The sequence below is a fragment of the Pan troglodytes genome, chromosome 23, assembly GCF_028858775.2.
Source record: "Pan troglodytes isolate AG18354 chromosome 23, NHGRI_mPanTro3-v2.0_pri, whole genome shotgun sequence".
In the NCBI taxonomy this organism is placed as follows: Eukaryota; Metazoa; Chordata; class Mammalia; order Primates; family Hominidae; genus Pan; species Pan troglodytes.
This window is the reverse complement of record NC_086016.1, coordinates 31,255,445-31,272,486: the sequence shown is the minus strand read 5'-3', so window position 1 is coordinate 31,272,486 and position 17,042 is coordinate 31,255,445. Positions and strand designations below refer to the sequence as shown.

Below are 17,042 nucleotides of genomic sequence, written 5' to 3'. Positions count from 1 at the left end.
GTCTTTTTGAAAATGTCACATAAATAGAATCATACAGTATGTAATCTTTTTGAGACTGGCTTCTTTCAGTCAGCATAATGTCTTTGAGAGTCATCCAAATTGGTGTTTGTATCAATAGTTTACTCCTTCTTATTGCTGAGCAGAGTTCATTGTATGGATGTATCACAGCTTGTTTTTTTTTTTTTTTTTTTTGAGACGGAGTCTCGCTCTGTCGCCCAGGCTGGAGTGCAGTGGCGCGATCTCGGCTCACTGCAAGCTCCGCCTCCCGGGTTCACGCCATTCTCCTGCCTCAGCCTCCCGAGTAGCTGGGACTACAGGCGCCCGCTACCACGCCCGGCTAATTTTTTGTATTTTTAGTAGAGACGGGGTTTCACCATGTTAGCCAGGATGGTCTCGATCTCCTGACCTCGTGATCCGCCCGCCTCGGCCTCCCAAAGTGCTGGGATTACAGGCGTGAGCCACCGCGCCCGGCCACAGCTTGTTTATCTGTTGGGCTATTTCTAGTTATTCATAATTATGAATAGAACTGCTATAAGCATTTGTGTACTGATTTTTATGTGAATATAAGTTTTCATGTCTCTAGGGTAATAATTAGGAATGGAATTACTAGGTCATATGATAGATGTATATTTAACTTCATAAAAAAGTGCCAAACTTTTTCCAGAATGACTACCATTTTAGATCTGCACCAACAATATATGAAAGTCCCAGTTGCTCTGTATCCTTGTCAGCACTTGTTATTTTCAGTATATTTTATTTTAGCCATTTTAATAGGTATGTAGTGATATCTCATTATAGTTTTAATTGGCATTACCTTAATGGCTAATGATGTCGACTATATCTTCTTCTTTTTCTTTCTTTGTTTTCTTTTGTTTTTCAGATAGAGTCTCACTCTGTCATCCAGGTTGGAGTACAGTGGTATGATGTTGGCTCACTGCACCCTCCACCTCCCAGGTGCAAGCAATTGTCCTGTCTCAGCTTCCCGAGTAACTGGGACTACAGGTGTGCTACCACGCCCAGCTAATTTTTGTATTTTTAGTAGAGACAGGGTTTTGCCATGTTGGCCAGGCTGGTCTCGAACTCCTGACCTCAAGTGATCCTCCTGCCTTGGCCTCCCAAAGTGCTGGGATTACAGGCTTGAGCCACCACGCCCAGATGACTATCTTTTCATGTGCTTATTTGTCATCTGTATATCTTCTTTGGCTTCTTTTCATGTGCTTATTTGCCATCTGTGTATCTTCTGTTCAGGTCTTTTGCCCATTTTTAAATTGCTTTGTTCGGTTTTTTTAACTATTGAGTTGTTTGGCTTTTTTTTTTTTTTTAATTTTACACATTATGGAGACAAGTCCTTTGTCACATATGTGATTTGCAAATATTTTCTCCCAGGCTATAGCTTGTCTTTTCATCCTGTTAAAAATATCTTTCACAGAGCAAGATCTTTACATTTTTATGAAGTCCAAATTAAAACGTACCAATTTTTTCTCATCATGGGTCATCCTTTTGGTGCCTCATGTAAGAACTTTTTGCCTAAACTCAAGTCATGAAGATTTTCTCTTATATCGTCTTCTAGAAGTTTTATAATTTTACATTTTACAGTTAGATTTGGGATACATTTTGAGTTCAGTATGTAGTCTTGTGTTTAAGTTCTTTCAACTAGCCTACTGTTTTGGAGATTCATCCACGTTGTGTATAACAGTATGTCTTTTTTTTTTTTTTTTTTTTTTTTTTTGAGACAGAGTCTCGCCCTATTGCCCAGGCTGGAGTGCAGTGGTGCGATCTCGGCTCACTACAGCAATCTCCGCCTCCTGTGTTCAAGCAATTCTCCCGCCTCAGCCTCCTGAGTAGCTGGGATTACAGGCATGCACCACCATGCCCGGCTAATTTTTGTATTTTTAGTAGAGACGGGGTTTCACCGTGTTGGTCAGGCTGGTCTCCAACTCCTGACCTCATGATCCACCCACCTTGGCCTTCCAAAGTGCTGGGATTATAGGCATGAGCCACCGCGCCCAGCCAGTAGGTCTTAATATGTCTCTTCTTTTTATTGCTGAGTGGTATTCCACAGTATGGATATACTGTACTTTGTTTCTCCATTCATCAGTTAATGGACGTTTAGATTATTTACAGTTTGGAGCTATTATGAATAATGCTGCTATGAACATTCATGTATAAGTCTTGATGTGAACACAGGTTTTCATTTATCTTGGGTAACTATCCAGGCGTGATATTGCTGAGTTTTAAGGTATGTGCATATTTAACTTTGAAAGAAACTTTAAGATCTTTCTTCAAAGAAGCTGTAGCGTTTTACATTCCTACTAGCAGTCTATGAGAGTTCAGTTGCTCCACATCCTTATCAATTCTTAGTATTTTCAGTATTAACTTCAGACATCCTGAAGTGGTGTGCAGTGGTATCTCATTGTGGTTTTAATTTGTATTTCCCTGACAACTGGTGATGCTGAGCATCTTTTCATGTGTTTATTGGCCATCTATGTATTTTTGGGGGATAAAATGTCTCTTCAAATTTTTTGCTGATTTTTAAAATCAAGTTGTCATATTGTTGAGCTGTAAGTGTTCTTTATATATTCTGTATACAAGTCCTTTATCAGATATATATTTAACAACTACTTTCTCCTAGTCTGTGGTCTGCCTTTCATATTCTTAACTCTATTTTTTGAAGATAATATTTTAATATTGATAAGTTCAATTTACCAACTTTTTAAAATGATTTGTTTTTGTGTCCAATTTATAAATCTTTGTCTAACCCAATATTTTAGGATTTTCTGTTTATTTTTCTAGAAGTTTAGTTATTTTAGGTTTTTTAAAAACTGAAATGTAATTCACATAACATAACATTCACTGTTTCAGTGTATATTTCAGTGGTTATTGGTATAGTCACTGTGTTGTGCGGTCACTGCCATCTAATTCCAGAACATTCATAACCCAGAAAAGAAACTCTGTGTTGATTAGCAGTTAGTACCAATTCCTCCCGCTTCCCACCCTCTGGCAACCACTAACCTGCTTTCTATCCCTATGGATTTGCCTATTCTAGACAATTCATGTAAGTGGAATCATACAATATGTGGCCTTTTGTGTCTGGCTTATTTTACTTAGCATTTATTTTTAAGTTATCTCAGCAAAATGCATTTACATCTTTATATTTTTCTATAGTTACATAGCCACAGAGTCATCACCTTGAACCTCTGACTCCGACAAAAACTGATGCAAGTTTGTATGGTGAGTTTGTTGGACGTTTTACTGGTGCCAGTTAGAGGAGGTGGGTTTCCATGATCCTTGTAGCAGCCAAGGTTTCCAGGCACTAAAGAAAAAAGAAAAACAAAAGAATTTCGCAACATCTGGCTGTGAAACACCAAGAAGGAAAAGCGATTTGTGCCAGGTACTTTCATCTCAGCCAGTATTTCCACTCCTGAGGTACAAATAAACAACAAGCAACCAGCTTTGAAAATGGAAGCTTTAGTGTCCTCTGCTAAAAACCATGTTTTTGTTTTATTTTGAAGAGTATGTGAGACTAGGTCTACCTTTAACTAACTGAATACGTTTTTTTTTTTAAAAAAAAACTGTTTAATATTGATAGGATTTAGTATTGAAGAAAACTAGGAACAATTTCCTAAAAACAGAAAGACTCCAATAATGTAAATTATGTTTCAGAGTTACCAGAGGGCAGGAAAAGCCCTCTCAAAAGCCCATTATCCTATACCTTCTATTTAAGCTCCTAATTCCTTCAAAGATTCCACAAGTGGGTTTCCTCAAGGACTTTTGGTGAATATATTAGTTCCTTATTGCTGCTGGGACAAATTACCACAAACCTAGTGGCTTTAAATAACATAAATTTATTATCTTTCAGTTCTGGAGGTCAGGAGTACTAAGTGGGGCTTATGGGTCTAAACTCAAGGTGTTAGTGGAGCCAAGTTCCTCCTAGAGGCTCAAGGGGAGAATCCATTCCTTGCCTTTTCAACCTCCTAGCAGCTGCCCATATGCCTTGGCTTGCAGCCGCACCATTTCACCCTCTGTTTCCGTCAGCACCTCTCCCTCCTCCCTCTGTTTCTGTTAGCACCTCTCCTTCCTCTGCTTCCGTCAGCACCTCTCCTTCTTCTGCTTCCGTCAGCACCTCTCCTTCCTCCATTTCCTTCATCACTTCTCCTTTCTCCCTGTTTCCATCATCAACTCTCCCTCCTCCCTGTTTCCATCGTCACCTCTCCCTCCTCCGTTTCCTTTATCACCTCTCCCTCCTCCCTGTTTCCATCATCACCTCTCCCTCCTCCCTGTTTCCATTATCATCTCTCCTTCCTCCCTGTTTCCATCATCAACTCTCCCTCCTGTTTCCTTTATCATCTCTCCCTCCTCCGTTTCCTTCATCACCTCTCCTTCCTCCCTCTGTTTCCATCATCTCTCCCTCCTCCCCGTTTCCTTTATCACCTCTCCCTCCTCCCCGTTTCCTTCATCACCTCTCCCTCCTCCCTGTTTCCTTCATCACCTCTCCCTTCTCCGTTTCCTTCATCACCTCTCCTTCCTCCCTGTTTCCATCACCTCTCCCTCCTCCCTCTGTTTCCTTCATCACCTCTCCTTCCTCCCTGTTTCCTTCATCACCTCTCCTTCCTCCCTGTTTCCTTCATCACCTCTCCTTCCTCCCTGTTTCCGTCAGCACCTCTCCTTCCTCCGTTTCCTTCATCACCTCTCCTTCCTCCCTCTGTTTCCACTGTCACATCGTCTTCTCTGACTCAGATCCTCCTGCCTCTCTAAGGACCCTGTGATTACATTGGTCTCACCTGGATAATCTATCACAAAATCTTTCATCATATCTGCAAAATCTCCTATGCCATCTAAGGTAACATATTCACAGATTCTAGGGATTATATCATGAACATCTTTGGAGGGCCATTCTTCAGCCCACCACACTGAGCATATTAGTGTTTCACAGCCACACATCAGATGGTTTGGTCTAGTAGAAAAAGCTGTAGCTGAGAACAAAGAAAGCTAAATATATGTACCAACTCTGGTAGACAGCTTTCAAAGATGGACCTCAATGATTCTGCTATGCACTCAATGTTTGCATACCCCCGTGACACTTGGTCTCTGCCCTGGCACAGAGCAACTCTCTGGGAATTTTCTGGGTGACCAGAGCATCTTTTGTTCTAATGAGGCAACTCTTGGTAGGCTCCTGGATAGCTTCAGGATGGAGGCTGGTCACAAGAAAGATGAAGCCATGACTAAAAGCTTGGAACTTTCAGTCCCACACCCCCACATCCTCCAGGGAGAGGAGAGAGTCTAGAAATTGAGTTAATAATCAATCATGCCTATGTAATGAAGCCATCGTTAAAATTCCTAAAAGATGCCATTTGGAGAGCTTCTGGGTTGGTGAATAAATATCTGTGCCAGGTATGGCAAACTCCACAAGAACAGAAGCTCCTGTGTACAGGATCCTTCCTGACCTCACCCTATATATCTCTTCATCTGCAGTTCACCTATAGCCTTTTAATTTTATTTTTTTAATTATTGAATTGAGATGGGGTCTCACTATGTTGCTCAGGCTGGTCTTGAACTCCTAGGCTCAAGCAATCCTCCTGCCTCAGCCTCCCAAAGTGCTGGGATTACAGGTGTGAGCCACCATGCTTAGCCACACCTATATCCTTTATAATAAACTGGTAAGTGTGTTTCCCTGAGTTCTGTGAGCTGTTATAGCAAATTAGCAAACCAGAGGAGAGGGTTGTGGGAACCCCCAATTTGTAGCCAAGTTGGGACCCACTCCTTGTAATTGGCATCTGAAGTGGGGGGCAGTCTTGTGGGACTGAGTTAGGTAGTGCCATAACTTAATTGTAGGACCCCCAGGTGGTGTCTGGAAACTTGGAGAATTGGCTGGTTTGAGACAAATCCCTATATCTGGTGTTAGAAGAGAAGTGTATGAATGTATGGGAAAAGGTTTTTTCCCCATATTACTCCCTAAAATTAATATATTGAAGCCTGAATTCCCAATATGAAGGTATTTGGAGGTGAGGCCTTTGGGAGGTAATTAGGTTTAGATGAGGTTATGATGGCTGAGCCCCCATGATGGAATCACTGCCCTTATATGAGGAAGAGACCAGAGCCCCCTCTCTCTCTGCAGCAAGAAGGTAGCCCTCAGCAAACTAGGAAGAGAGGCCTCACCAGGCACTGAGTCACCAGCACCTTGACCCTGGACTTCCTAGCCCCTTGAACTATGAGAAATAAATGTCTGTTGTTTAAGCCACCCACTCTATGGTATTTTGTTACAGCAGCCCACACTGCCTAAGACAGATCCCCCCTTCCTGGTATTCATGCCCTTGTATAATCTCCTCCCCCTGAGTGTGAGCTGGACTGCTGACATGCTTTTGACAAGTAGAATGTGGCAAAGTTGATGGGATGTCACTTCTGGGATTAGGTTACAAAAGATTATGACTTCATCTTGCTTGCAGACTCTCTATTGTTTTCTCGCTTTGCATATTTCTGTGAAGCAATAATGAAGCAATATGCCATGTCAGAGGCTGTGTGGTAAGGAACTGAGGGTGGACTTCAGCCAACATCCCACAAGATAAAGAATTTCACCCAATGGTCCACAATTAACTAAATCCTACCAACAACTACGTGAGGTTGAAAGTAGATCTTTCCTCAGTTGAGCCTTCAGATGAGACTCCAGCTCTGGTAGACACCTGGATTGCAGCTTTGTGAGACACCTTGAAGCAGGATATTGCTAAGTCATAGATTTCCTGACCCACAGAATGCATGAGATAATGAATGTGTGTTGTTTTAAGCCACCAAGTTTTGAGGTAATTTGTTAGGCAGCAATAGATAATATACCTTATAATACTAAATATAGCTTTATTGAATAAAGAAATTAATTCATCATGGGTCATGGATGATGAATCTCTGTGGACCTTAGTTTTCCATCTATGTTATCGATTTATGAATCACTCCACTATCAGTTGAAGTCCTTTCCCTTTCTCCATTTGTGCCTCATGGTTTATATAACTGAAGATATAACAAAACACAAATGAGGCCTGGTCTCAGAAGCACTTCTAGGTCAGCTGAGAGTTATGTATTATACAATTCCAAAGTGACAGGCATATAGACTCTTAGATAGCATTTTTTTTTTTTTTTTTTGAGATGGAGTCTTGCTCTGTTGCCCAGGCTGGAGTGCAGTGGTGCCATCTTGGCTCACTGCAAGCTCTGCCTCCCGGGTTCACGCCATTCTCCTGCCTCAGCCTCCCGAGTAGCTGGGACTATAGGTGCCCACCACCACGCCCGGCTAATTTTTTGTATTTTTAGTACAGACGGGGTTTCACCATGTTAGCCAGGATGGTCTCGATCTCCTGACCTTGCGATCCGCCCGCCTTGGCCTCCCAAAGTGCTGGGATTACAGGCGTGAGCCACTGCGCCCGGTACAATAGCATTTTTTTCCTTTATGTTTCAGACTGGAAAACAGCATGGTCCAGTTTAATAAGCTTTATATCCACATTAGTCTTTTGGGCATATAAAAATATATTCATGTATATGTGCGCATGTACACACACACACACACAGACACACACATATTTTAATGTATTCCACCATCTAACCAGCTCATTTTAAATTGGCAGGAAGTACCTCTGTTAACCCAAAGACTCACCCTTCCCCCTCTAAGCCAAGTGGTTACCTTTCTCCCTTGCGTCACACATGGTTCAAATATAACAAATGTGGCTCACCACACAAAAGTTAAAATGCATCCTTCGGAAACAAACTAAATCTCTATAGTAGCAAATGTAAACAGAAAGGCTCTATGCAGTAGGAGTCCAGTGTTGGGGGTGGAGGGGCCTGGCTTGGAAATGTCTGGGTTTTAGGGTTTAAACAACTGCAGTGAGTCAAGCTTCTCTGGTCAAGAGCATATGATATAAACTGAGTTTGTTAAAGGACCTTGTGCGTGGAAACCTGAGCCAGGCATTTAATGGTTCTTAATAAGAGCTACTTGATGATGATCATCTTGGTCATTTACTCTGATTTTTCTCTCATTTATTCCATTATGCTTACAAGTAAGCATGTTATTATGTATTAGTTTACAGAAAGCCTAAGGCATATAATCATAAATGTTAAGGTTAGACATAAACATGGCCATGGCTTCCATTAACACAGCTGGAACCTCTAAGCTTTATTAATTTGTTGAGCAAATCCAGGTGGTTCATGTTTCCATAGGACAGTGAGGTCTTGAAACACACCATGAGGTAGATCACTGGGAATCAGACCACAGCCTGCTGCCCTTCTAACCGATTTGAACATCAGTGGCCTAAGGTATCAAACTTGCCCCCAAAGGCAATCACTTGCCAATTGTGACACTGTCAATTCTACCTCCTACAATATCACATACATCTGCCCTTGCCTCTCTGTTCACGCTGCCACTTCCCCAGTTTTGGTCACCATCTCCTTTCACTTAGACCACTGCATCAGCCTCCTATTCTATCTCCATTTCTAGGCTTACCCTACTCTAATCTAGTTAGCAAACTGCAACCAGAAAAATCTTTGCAGTACATTCCAGACAGAAGTGCAAAGGCCTGAAGCAAGAAAGATTGTGGCCTTGGCAGGAACTACAAGAAGTGAGCGTGACTAGTAGCAGAGAAAGGGAAAAGCAGCAGCAGCTGGTGAGGTAAATGGAGCCCTTCCCCAAACCCTCAAAGCTCTCTGGTTGCCCCCCAGGATAAAGTCCAAACTTTCTCACATGGTACACTGCTGCTGCTCCTGTGCTGCTCCCCCTTCCCCTCTGTGCTGCTCCCTATTCCCCTCTCCCACCACCATGACCTGTCTACCCTTCAGCTCACATTCTATACAGAGGCCAAATTGTAGTGTATTTGCAAGTTTCCCAACTGGACTTTGCTCTCTGGCCTCCGGGTTTTTGCACATGCTATTCCCTGTGCTTAGAATATTATTCCCTTCTTAAGATTTCAGCCTGAACATCATTTCCCCTGGGAAGCCCCATGGCCCTCCCATCCTCCCCACCCTATCCCCCACAAGAAAGAGGGTTATGTGTCCCTGCTGTGTAGTCCTACAGCAGTCTATGCTGAGTTTGATTCTGAACACCTGTTTACTTGTCTCTCTACCTGATTAACTATGAGCAACTAAAGGGCAGGACTGTATCTTCCACACACCCCTGTATTCCCAGGGCCTGGAGTGGTCCCAGTCACAAAGCAGGTGCTCTAGGACTATATGCTGAATGAACAAGCACTTCCTGTGTCACCCACTGAAATCATGGAATGAGTGGATAATGGTACTTCTGGGTTTTTTTTTTTTATTTCCATAGGTTATTGGGGAACAGGTGGTGTTTGGTTACATGAGTAAGTTCTTTAGTTTGATTTGTGAGATTTTGGTGCACCCATCACCTGAGCAGTATACACTGCACTCAATTTGTAGTCTTTTATCCCTCACCCCGTTCCCACCTTTTCCCCCTGAGTCCTCAAAGTCCATTGTGTCATTCTTACGCCTTTGCATCTTCATAGCTTAGCTCCCACTTATGAGTGAGAACATACAATGTTTGGTTTTCCATTCCTGAGTTCCTTCACACTTGGAATATAATCTCCAATCCCATCCAGGTTGCTGCGAATGCCATTAGAGTGGATAAAGGTACTTCTTGGGCAGAGTGAATGAATAAGGTAGAGTGAAAGTGGAAAGCAGACTCAACCTGCATAACGACATCCACTTAAAGCTAGGAACAGTTGGTTTTGACTCCTTTCTTCTCACTGTCTTCTTTGGCTATGTAGGAACATCATTCTAGATAACTGAGTTTTCCATAAAGCTTAACTTTAAAACTTAACATTTTATCTTAATCATTTTGGATGAAACCTTTCTAACATGCATTAGATCTTTCTTAAACAAATTTAACAAATTTAGCCTACTCTTTAAATATTTCTTGGTAACTTGAGGTCATCAAATATACTTCAAAATGGCCCCAGACTGGTGTGCTTTTTTATGTTCTAGTATCTGACTTTAATAGTTAATTTGTCTTTTGGTTGCTGTGTCAGTCCACGCAGACTGCTATAACAAAATACCATAGGCTGGTGGCTTAAACAATGGACATGGTTCTGGAGGCTGAGAAGTCTAAGGTCAAGGTACTGGCAGTTTCAGTTCCTGATGAGGGCCCTCTTCCTGGCTTTCAGACCAAAACCTTCTTGCTGTGTCCGCACATGGCAGAGGGAGATGTAGCTCTGATTTCTCTTCCACTCCTTTTTTTTTTTTTTTTTTTTGACACGGAGTTTCACTCTTGTTGCGCAGGCTGGAGTACAATGGCGTGATCTTGGTTCACTGCAACCTCCACCCACTGGGTTCAAGTGATTCTCCTGCCTCAGCCTCCCGAGTAGCTGGGGTTACAGGTGCCTGCCACCATGCCTAGCTAATTTTTTTGTATTTTTAGTAGAGATGGGGTTTCACCATGTTGGCCAGGCTGGTCTCGAACTCCTGACCTCAGGTGATCCACCTGCCTCAGCCTTCCAAAGTACTGGGATTACAGGCATGAGCCACTGCACCCGGCCCTCTTCCTCTCCTTATGGGGACACTAATCCCATCCTGGGAGTCCCACTCTCATGACCTCATCTAAACCTAATTACCTCCCCAAGGGCCTCATCTCCAAATACCATCACATTGCAGGGTTAGGGCTTCAACATAAGAATGGTGGGGGTGGGTGGGGGACAAACATTCAGTCTAAAACAGTTGCTGTCAAGGCTGCTGCAACCTCAGAACATTAGAACTGAAAGGGGTCTTTGTGGGCATCTACTTCTTATTACTGTCAATGCCTGCAGTCTTTGCTTAACCTCTTCTTAATTTGCTGCTTCATAGGCTTAGAACAAAAGTGTGGAGCTTATAAGAACCGTATGAAAAATAGAACATGCAGCTTCTAAAAGAGGGAGGGCCATTATGCTCCTCACTTTCTGCCATCCACATTGTGGCTCAGGAGTGGGTTTTGCTTGCTCCCTTCCTAGGACTTGATAATGTTCTGAAAGGCACTGGTGCCACCACCATGTGTCCAGGAGCAGGTGGCCTTTTACAGTGAGACAAACCCTAGGGTAAATTCTGGCCTCTCCATCACAGCCCTTCTCAGCTCAGTTTCATCAACAGCGGAATGAGAATCAATACGGACCTCAAAGGGTTCTTGTGAGAAATAAAATGAGATAATGTAAATAAAGTAAATACCACAAGGCCTAGCAGAATAGAATGTGCTGAATAAATAGTGTTTATCATCATTATATACAATAAGGCTTTCATTATTCACCACACAAACAAGAACAACTTGCTGAATAACAGAAAAATAAAATAGGCTGATTTAAAAGACAAAAATCAAAGGCAGCCACCTCAGAAAACAGTTTGATTCCGGATATTAAAATATTAATCTCTTACATCTGTATAGCATACAGCGCATTTTCACATAAGTCAGCTCACAGGAAGCTCTAGCCCTTTCAGGGAGGCAGGACAGACGATATTATTCCTACTGGACAAAGAAGAAACCAGTCTAACAAGGTTAAAGGCCTTGTGTGGGCACACACAAGGCAGAATGGAGAGCCGGGGTAAGCTCCAGGGTTGCAGACTCCCATTCCATGGGTTTTTGTTTTTGTTTTTCATGTCTCTGACCCCTTTTCTTATAGGACCAGTCTGGGCAACTAAATGAAAGTGACTCCCTGAGACCTGAGATTCAAGACTGAATTCTCAAACACATTAGTCCCTCAACACTCTGTTCACCACGAGGGAAGCCTCTGCGGTCCCAGTCAGCCTCTGAGGGGGCCACTGCCCTCTGACTTGTCCTGGAAAGTGTGGCTCGAAGTCTAGTCGGAGAAGACACGTCATGTTGCTTCAAAAGCATTACTACTCAACTGAGTGGATTTCTAGATCGTGTCCCACCCTTAGCGCTTCCCAGAAGCAGGGAGGAAAAGCCAATTTGAAAAAGGATATTTGTCTTCAAATTCCTTTTTCATTTCAAGCTTACTTTGAAATCCTTGTGGGTTGGTCATGCATTTTTCCTCTTACCAAAGAGGCTTCATCACTTTCAATTTTTAAAAAATTATCTTAACATACAAATGGACCCCTTGTTTATCTTAGCTGAGGCTTCAAAACTTGTGAAAATTAATTACAAATATTCGATGTTGAAGATAAAAATTTTGGAGGAGTTAAAGAGAGAAGGTCCTCCATTCACATTAACCCAGGAACTATTGTTCTTTTACTATCATAAGAAACAACTGGGAAGCAATCAGGCAGGCCCACTAAACACTGTTACATTTGAATATAACTGTGGCTTCATTGTGAAGGTACTGCGCACACCTCCATGGGGGCCTCCATGGCTGACAGCTGTTCTTTGAGAACCACCTATTACCCACAGCACCTTCTCAGAGCATCTGCTCCCATAACTACTGCTGGCTGGGGACAAGACAAAGGGTTCCATCCTCTGGCCACAGCTGCCTCACACTGGGGCCACCAGATTCTCTTTCTTAGGAAGCTGGAATTGGGATCCGCTCAGTGAATGCAAGCACTGAAATTGTAGGGATTTGTCAAGTAGGAGTTGAGGCAACCAAACTCAAGTTTGAGCCATGTGAGTGGATGAATGAGCCAATTCTGCTGGTCCACGAAGAGGAAGAAGGATGGATAACAAGCTGAGAGAGAGGCAGAGAAGGGAGACGAAGTGGCCACAGAGACAGATAGTGAAAGTCCCTGCTTTCTTTCTAGTTTCTTGGGATACAGGGTTTGGGTTCTGTGATACATCCCAATGGTCTTCAAATTGATTTCTTTTGCTCAAGTTAGCTTGAATGAGTTCTAGTCCTGGTAACCAAATCATTATCGAAGACAGAAGGCATGGCCATCATAGTAAAGGCTCAGTTTGAATCTAAATCTTCAGCTGGTAATTCACTAAGAAGCAGCCCTGACTATTATTATGTTTTCTATTCCACTGCTCTCACCAGATCTGGGATATTTGCTTTAAGAAACCAGATGCTAAGTTCTTGTCCTATGTCTTAAAAAACTAAAAAACTCTTTCCAAGCCTCTGCAGAGCTCCTTTTTTTTTTTTTCCTAAGTAAAATCTGCTTCTTCAGAAATGATGTAACTCCTCTGCTAATTTTTTTTTTTTTTAAATAGAGACAGGGTCTCACTCTGTTGCCCAGGCTGGAGTGCAGTGATACAATCATACTCACTGCAGTCTTGAACTCCTGAGCTCAAGTGATCTTCCCATCTCAGCCTCCCGAGTAGCTGGGACTACCAGTGTGTACTACCATGGCTGGCTAATTATTTGTGTATCTTGTAGAGATGGGGTCTCACTATGTTGCCCAGGCTTGTCTCAAACTTGTGGCCTCCAGTGATCCTCCTGCCTCAGCCTCCCAAAGTGCTTCTCTGCTGATTTTAAATGTCATTTAACTCTGTGTCAATACTATCTTCTGCCTCAAGGACCCCACACTGGTGCCTCAGTAGCTGATTTCTCCCCTCCATGGAAAGAAAAACTATGTACATCTGAGACGCTGCAGCTGGTATCCTACTTCTTTCAGAGCATCAACAGGTTAAGTGTGGATTCATCCACACCCTCAGACCCGTGACCGTAAGCTCACTGCACCCTGTGCTGTTCATCTGCAACTTCCGTTCCAAATCTGACAGCTGCCATCTTGGTCCAACCCCTTCTCATGATATGGCCCCACACTACCTCTGTAACTTTATTTCTAAACATAAACTTCCTTTTCAGTCACTCTGATTCTTCCAACAGTCTTAATTGTGCCCCCGAGTCTTACAGCAACACCCCCAAATAAATAAGTAAGCACAGCTTTTTCTTCCTCTGTGGAATTCTGCCCTTAGGGGGAGGTAGTAAGAGTTCCTAAAAATCCTGATCCCATAAGGCCAGGATCTATCACAGCAGTAGTTCCCTCCTGGTGGGAGTTCCTTCTCTGAAACGTAGTTTCTGGTGAGTTAATGTGATAAAGAGTCAAAAGAGGCTCTAGTAATTTCTCCCCTCCCTGTACATGTGTGTTGCTCCCACTTTAATAGATTTCCCCACTTCTTAAATCGGGCCTTGCCACTTGCTTTGATCCATAGAATGTGGTGGACTTCTTCTGAGTTCATGCCTTAAGAGGAATGGCAGCTTCTGCTGCTTCTCTCTTGGAAGCCAGCCACCGTATAAGAAGTCTGAATACCCTGCTGTTGAGAGAAGTCACTGGATAGAGGTCTGAAGCCACCTTGAATGCCAGCAGAGCTCCCAGTTGAATGCAGGCACCTCACTAAGCCCAGGTGACAGCAGCAGAAGAACCACTCAGCTGAAACTCAGTCGACCCAGAGAACTGGGAGAAATGATAAACTGTTGGCGCTTAAGTCACTGCGGCTGGGGATGGCTCATTACACAGCAATAAACAACTAGTACACATTACTTGGTAAAAGGTCAGTCCAAGTTCAAGAGGAATGATAACTGCTGTGTCCCTGGGAAGAAAAGCTCGTTTGTTGACTTGGACTTTTTTTTTCAGGGACACCACAAATATCCCAGGCAAGGAACCTCTTCCTGCTGTTTTATCCCTTACATATTCCACTTGTCAACAAGTTCTGTCTTCTTCCTAAGTGCATCTTGGACTTAATCCTTCCTGTCTTGTCTCACTGCTGCCATGATAGCCCAGGCCCTTATCCCTTGAGTTTAGAAATCTACACCCATCCTCTCTTCCCCAAACTTTCTTCCTTTGATCCGTCCTGTAAATGACACTGGACTTGCTTCTCTTCCTAAACTAGGGCTTTCAGCATATCAGTCCCATCTAATTAACTCTTGCTTTCCAGGTCTGACCTGGTTCCTTTTTGTCCACTCCTCTACTCAGGAAGCCTGGATCCCAACCCACACACACATCAATTCTGTGCTTCCTCCAAGCCTCTGTCCTGCTGTTCCCTGACCCATTCAGCCACCAGCCACCTTTCTTCCAATTTCCACAATCTTTACTGCGTTCTCTTGTCTTCAGAAACTCACAACACTCTACCTCATAATTCAACACTTATTTATATGATTGGTGTGCTGGTCTGCAATTTTCTCTTAGGTTTATAACTCAGATTCCCAATTACATCATAAGATTGAGGGGCTATTTCTTCCTTATAGGCAAGTGCTGGTATAAGGATTTTCAGTAAAGTCATCCCTATCAATTTGAATGAGTTTTCCTTTTTAAGTCCCTAGTGTGCTTTACACAACTGTGCTTTAGAACATTTGTATCTGTGACTGAACTGATATCCATTTGGTTCAGAAAGTCTGTATTTTTTTAACGGGAAATTAAATAATACCCACTGGCAAAAACCAAAAAATAATTGAGTACATAAAACCTCATTGTAGAAACAAACATGGGAGCCAGGCAGAGTGGCTCACACCTGGAATCCTAGTACTTTGGGAGGCCGAGGTGGGAGGATTGCTTGAGCCCAGGAGTTTGAGACCAGCCTGGGCAACATAGCAAGACTCCATCTCTACAAAAAGTAAAAATATTTGCCAGGCATAGTAGTGTGCGCCTGTTGTCCCGGCTACTTGGGACACTGAGGTGGGAGGATCGCTTGAGTCTGGGAGGTCAAGGCTGCAGTGATCCATGATCATGCCACTGCACTCCAGCCTGGGCAACAGAGCAAGACCCTGTCACAAACAAACGTGGGGCCTCTTGTGTTCACTGAGTTCAGTGCTGCAACAGGCCACAGGGAACAGCCACTGCAGCAGCTGATGCCTGGTCCTAAGACCCATGGTCAGTTAGATAAAAAAGAGATGGGCAGAAATAAAACACAGGTTATGAATAACATATTCTAGGAATTAGATGACAGGGACATACTAACGGTAGTCCATTCCCTGGGGAGAGCATACCGTCACAATACCTGTTGGTACTTTCATGTCTACCTGATATGTGGTAGGACTTAGGGCAGCGTGCATTTTATTCATTTAATCTTCAAAAAAACCCTGGAAGGCACCAATGAGGAAACCCAGGCACAACTGAGAGTCATTGTGCCTAAAGCTATTAAGCAGATAATGATTCAAACCTAACTGGGTGTGACTCAGATGTCCATATTCTTTCCATCTTTCCACCAGCTTGTGTTGTCTCTTATGGGAAGAGAGGAAGAGATAAGACTTCATGGCATCAAGAAAGAATTTTCTCTTTTGAGACAGGGTTTCACTCTCATTGCCCAGACTAAAGTGCAATGGCGCAATCTAGGCTTACCGCAACCTCCGCCTCCTGGGTTCAAGCGATTCTCCTGCCTTAGCCTCCCAAGTAGCTGGACTACAGGCTACATGCCCATCACACCTGGCTAATTTTTGTATTTTTGGTAGAGACAGGGTTTCACCACATTGCCCAGGCTGGCGTCGAACTCGTGGGCTCAAGCGATCTGCCCATCTTGGCCTCCCAAAGTGTTGGGATTACAGGCATGAGCCACCACACCCAGCCAAGAAAGAATACTTAGCAAGCACTTTTACACTCTCCACTGTGCTAGGTGTGGGGAAGATTGTTGAAATATATGGCTTTTTTCAGTGGCTACCAAGGAGAGGCTTGAAGAGGTAAAGCCTCCATAAATTCCATCAGCACTCTTCCACAAATAAAAGTACAATCAAGTAAAACAAGGGTGCCTGTGATGCGAGCTCAGCCTCAACCTCCTGAGCTCAAGCAATCCTCCTGAGTAGCTGGGACCATAGGCACATGCTACCATACCTGGTGAATTTTTAAGTTTTCTGTAAAGACAGGGTCTCCCTATGTTGCCCAGGCTAGTCTTGAACTCCTTGGCTCTAGCGATCCTCCCACCTTGGTCTCCCAAAGTGCTGGGATTATAAGCATGAGCCACCTCACCTGGCCTATTAATGTTCATTTCAATATTGCTTTGGCTATCAACAAAAGTTGGAATTTTCACTTTAGTTGTAAAGTATAAATGGTACACAGCCAAGTGTGGTGGCTCATACCTGTAATCCCAGCACTTTGGGAAGCCGAGGCAGGCGAATCGCAAGGTCAGGAGTTTGAGACCAGCCTGGCCAACATGGTGAACCCCGTCTCTACTAAAAATACAAAAATTAGCTGGGCATGGTTGTGGGCACCTGTAATCCAGC

At 43.3% G+C, this 17,042-nt stretch overlaps 1 protein-coding gene across 4 annotated transcripts in view; it reads right to left on the bottom strand.

The window, feature by feature from the left end:
- The window catches only part of KREMEN1 (kringle containing transmembrane protein 1), a 93,756-nt gene that overhangs the window by 42,337 nt on the left and 34,377 nt on the right, over positions 1-17,042 (bottom strand). For 3 of the 4 annotated variants that reach the window (XM_016938895.4, XM_016938896.4, XM_024352891.3), the window contains exon 4: positions 3,189-3,313. The exons of the other annotated variant lie outside the window; for it this stretch is intronic. In XM_016938895.4, the coding sequence (XP_016794384.1) occupies positions 3,189-3,313 (125 nt within the window). The remainder of the gene's footprint in view (positions 1-3,188; positions 3,314-17,042) is intronic. 4 annotated transcript variants of the gene reach the window in all.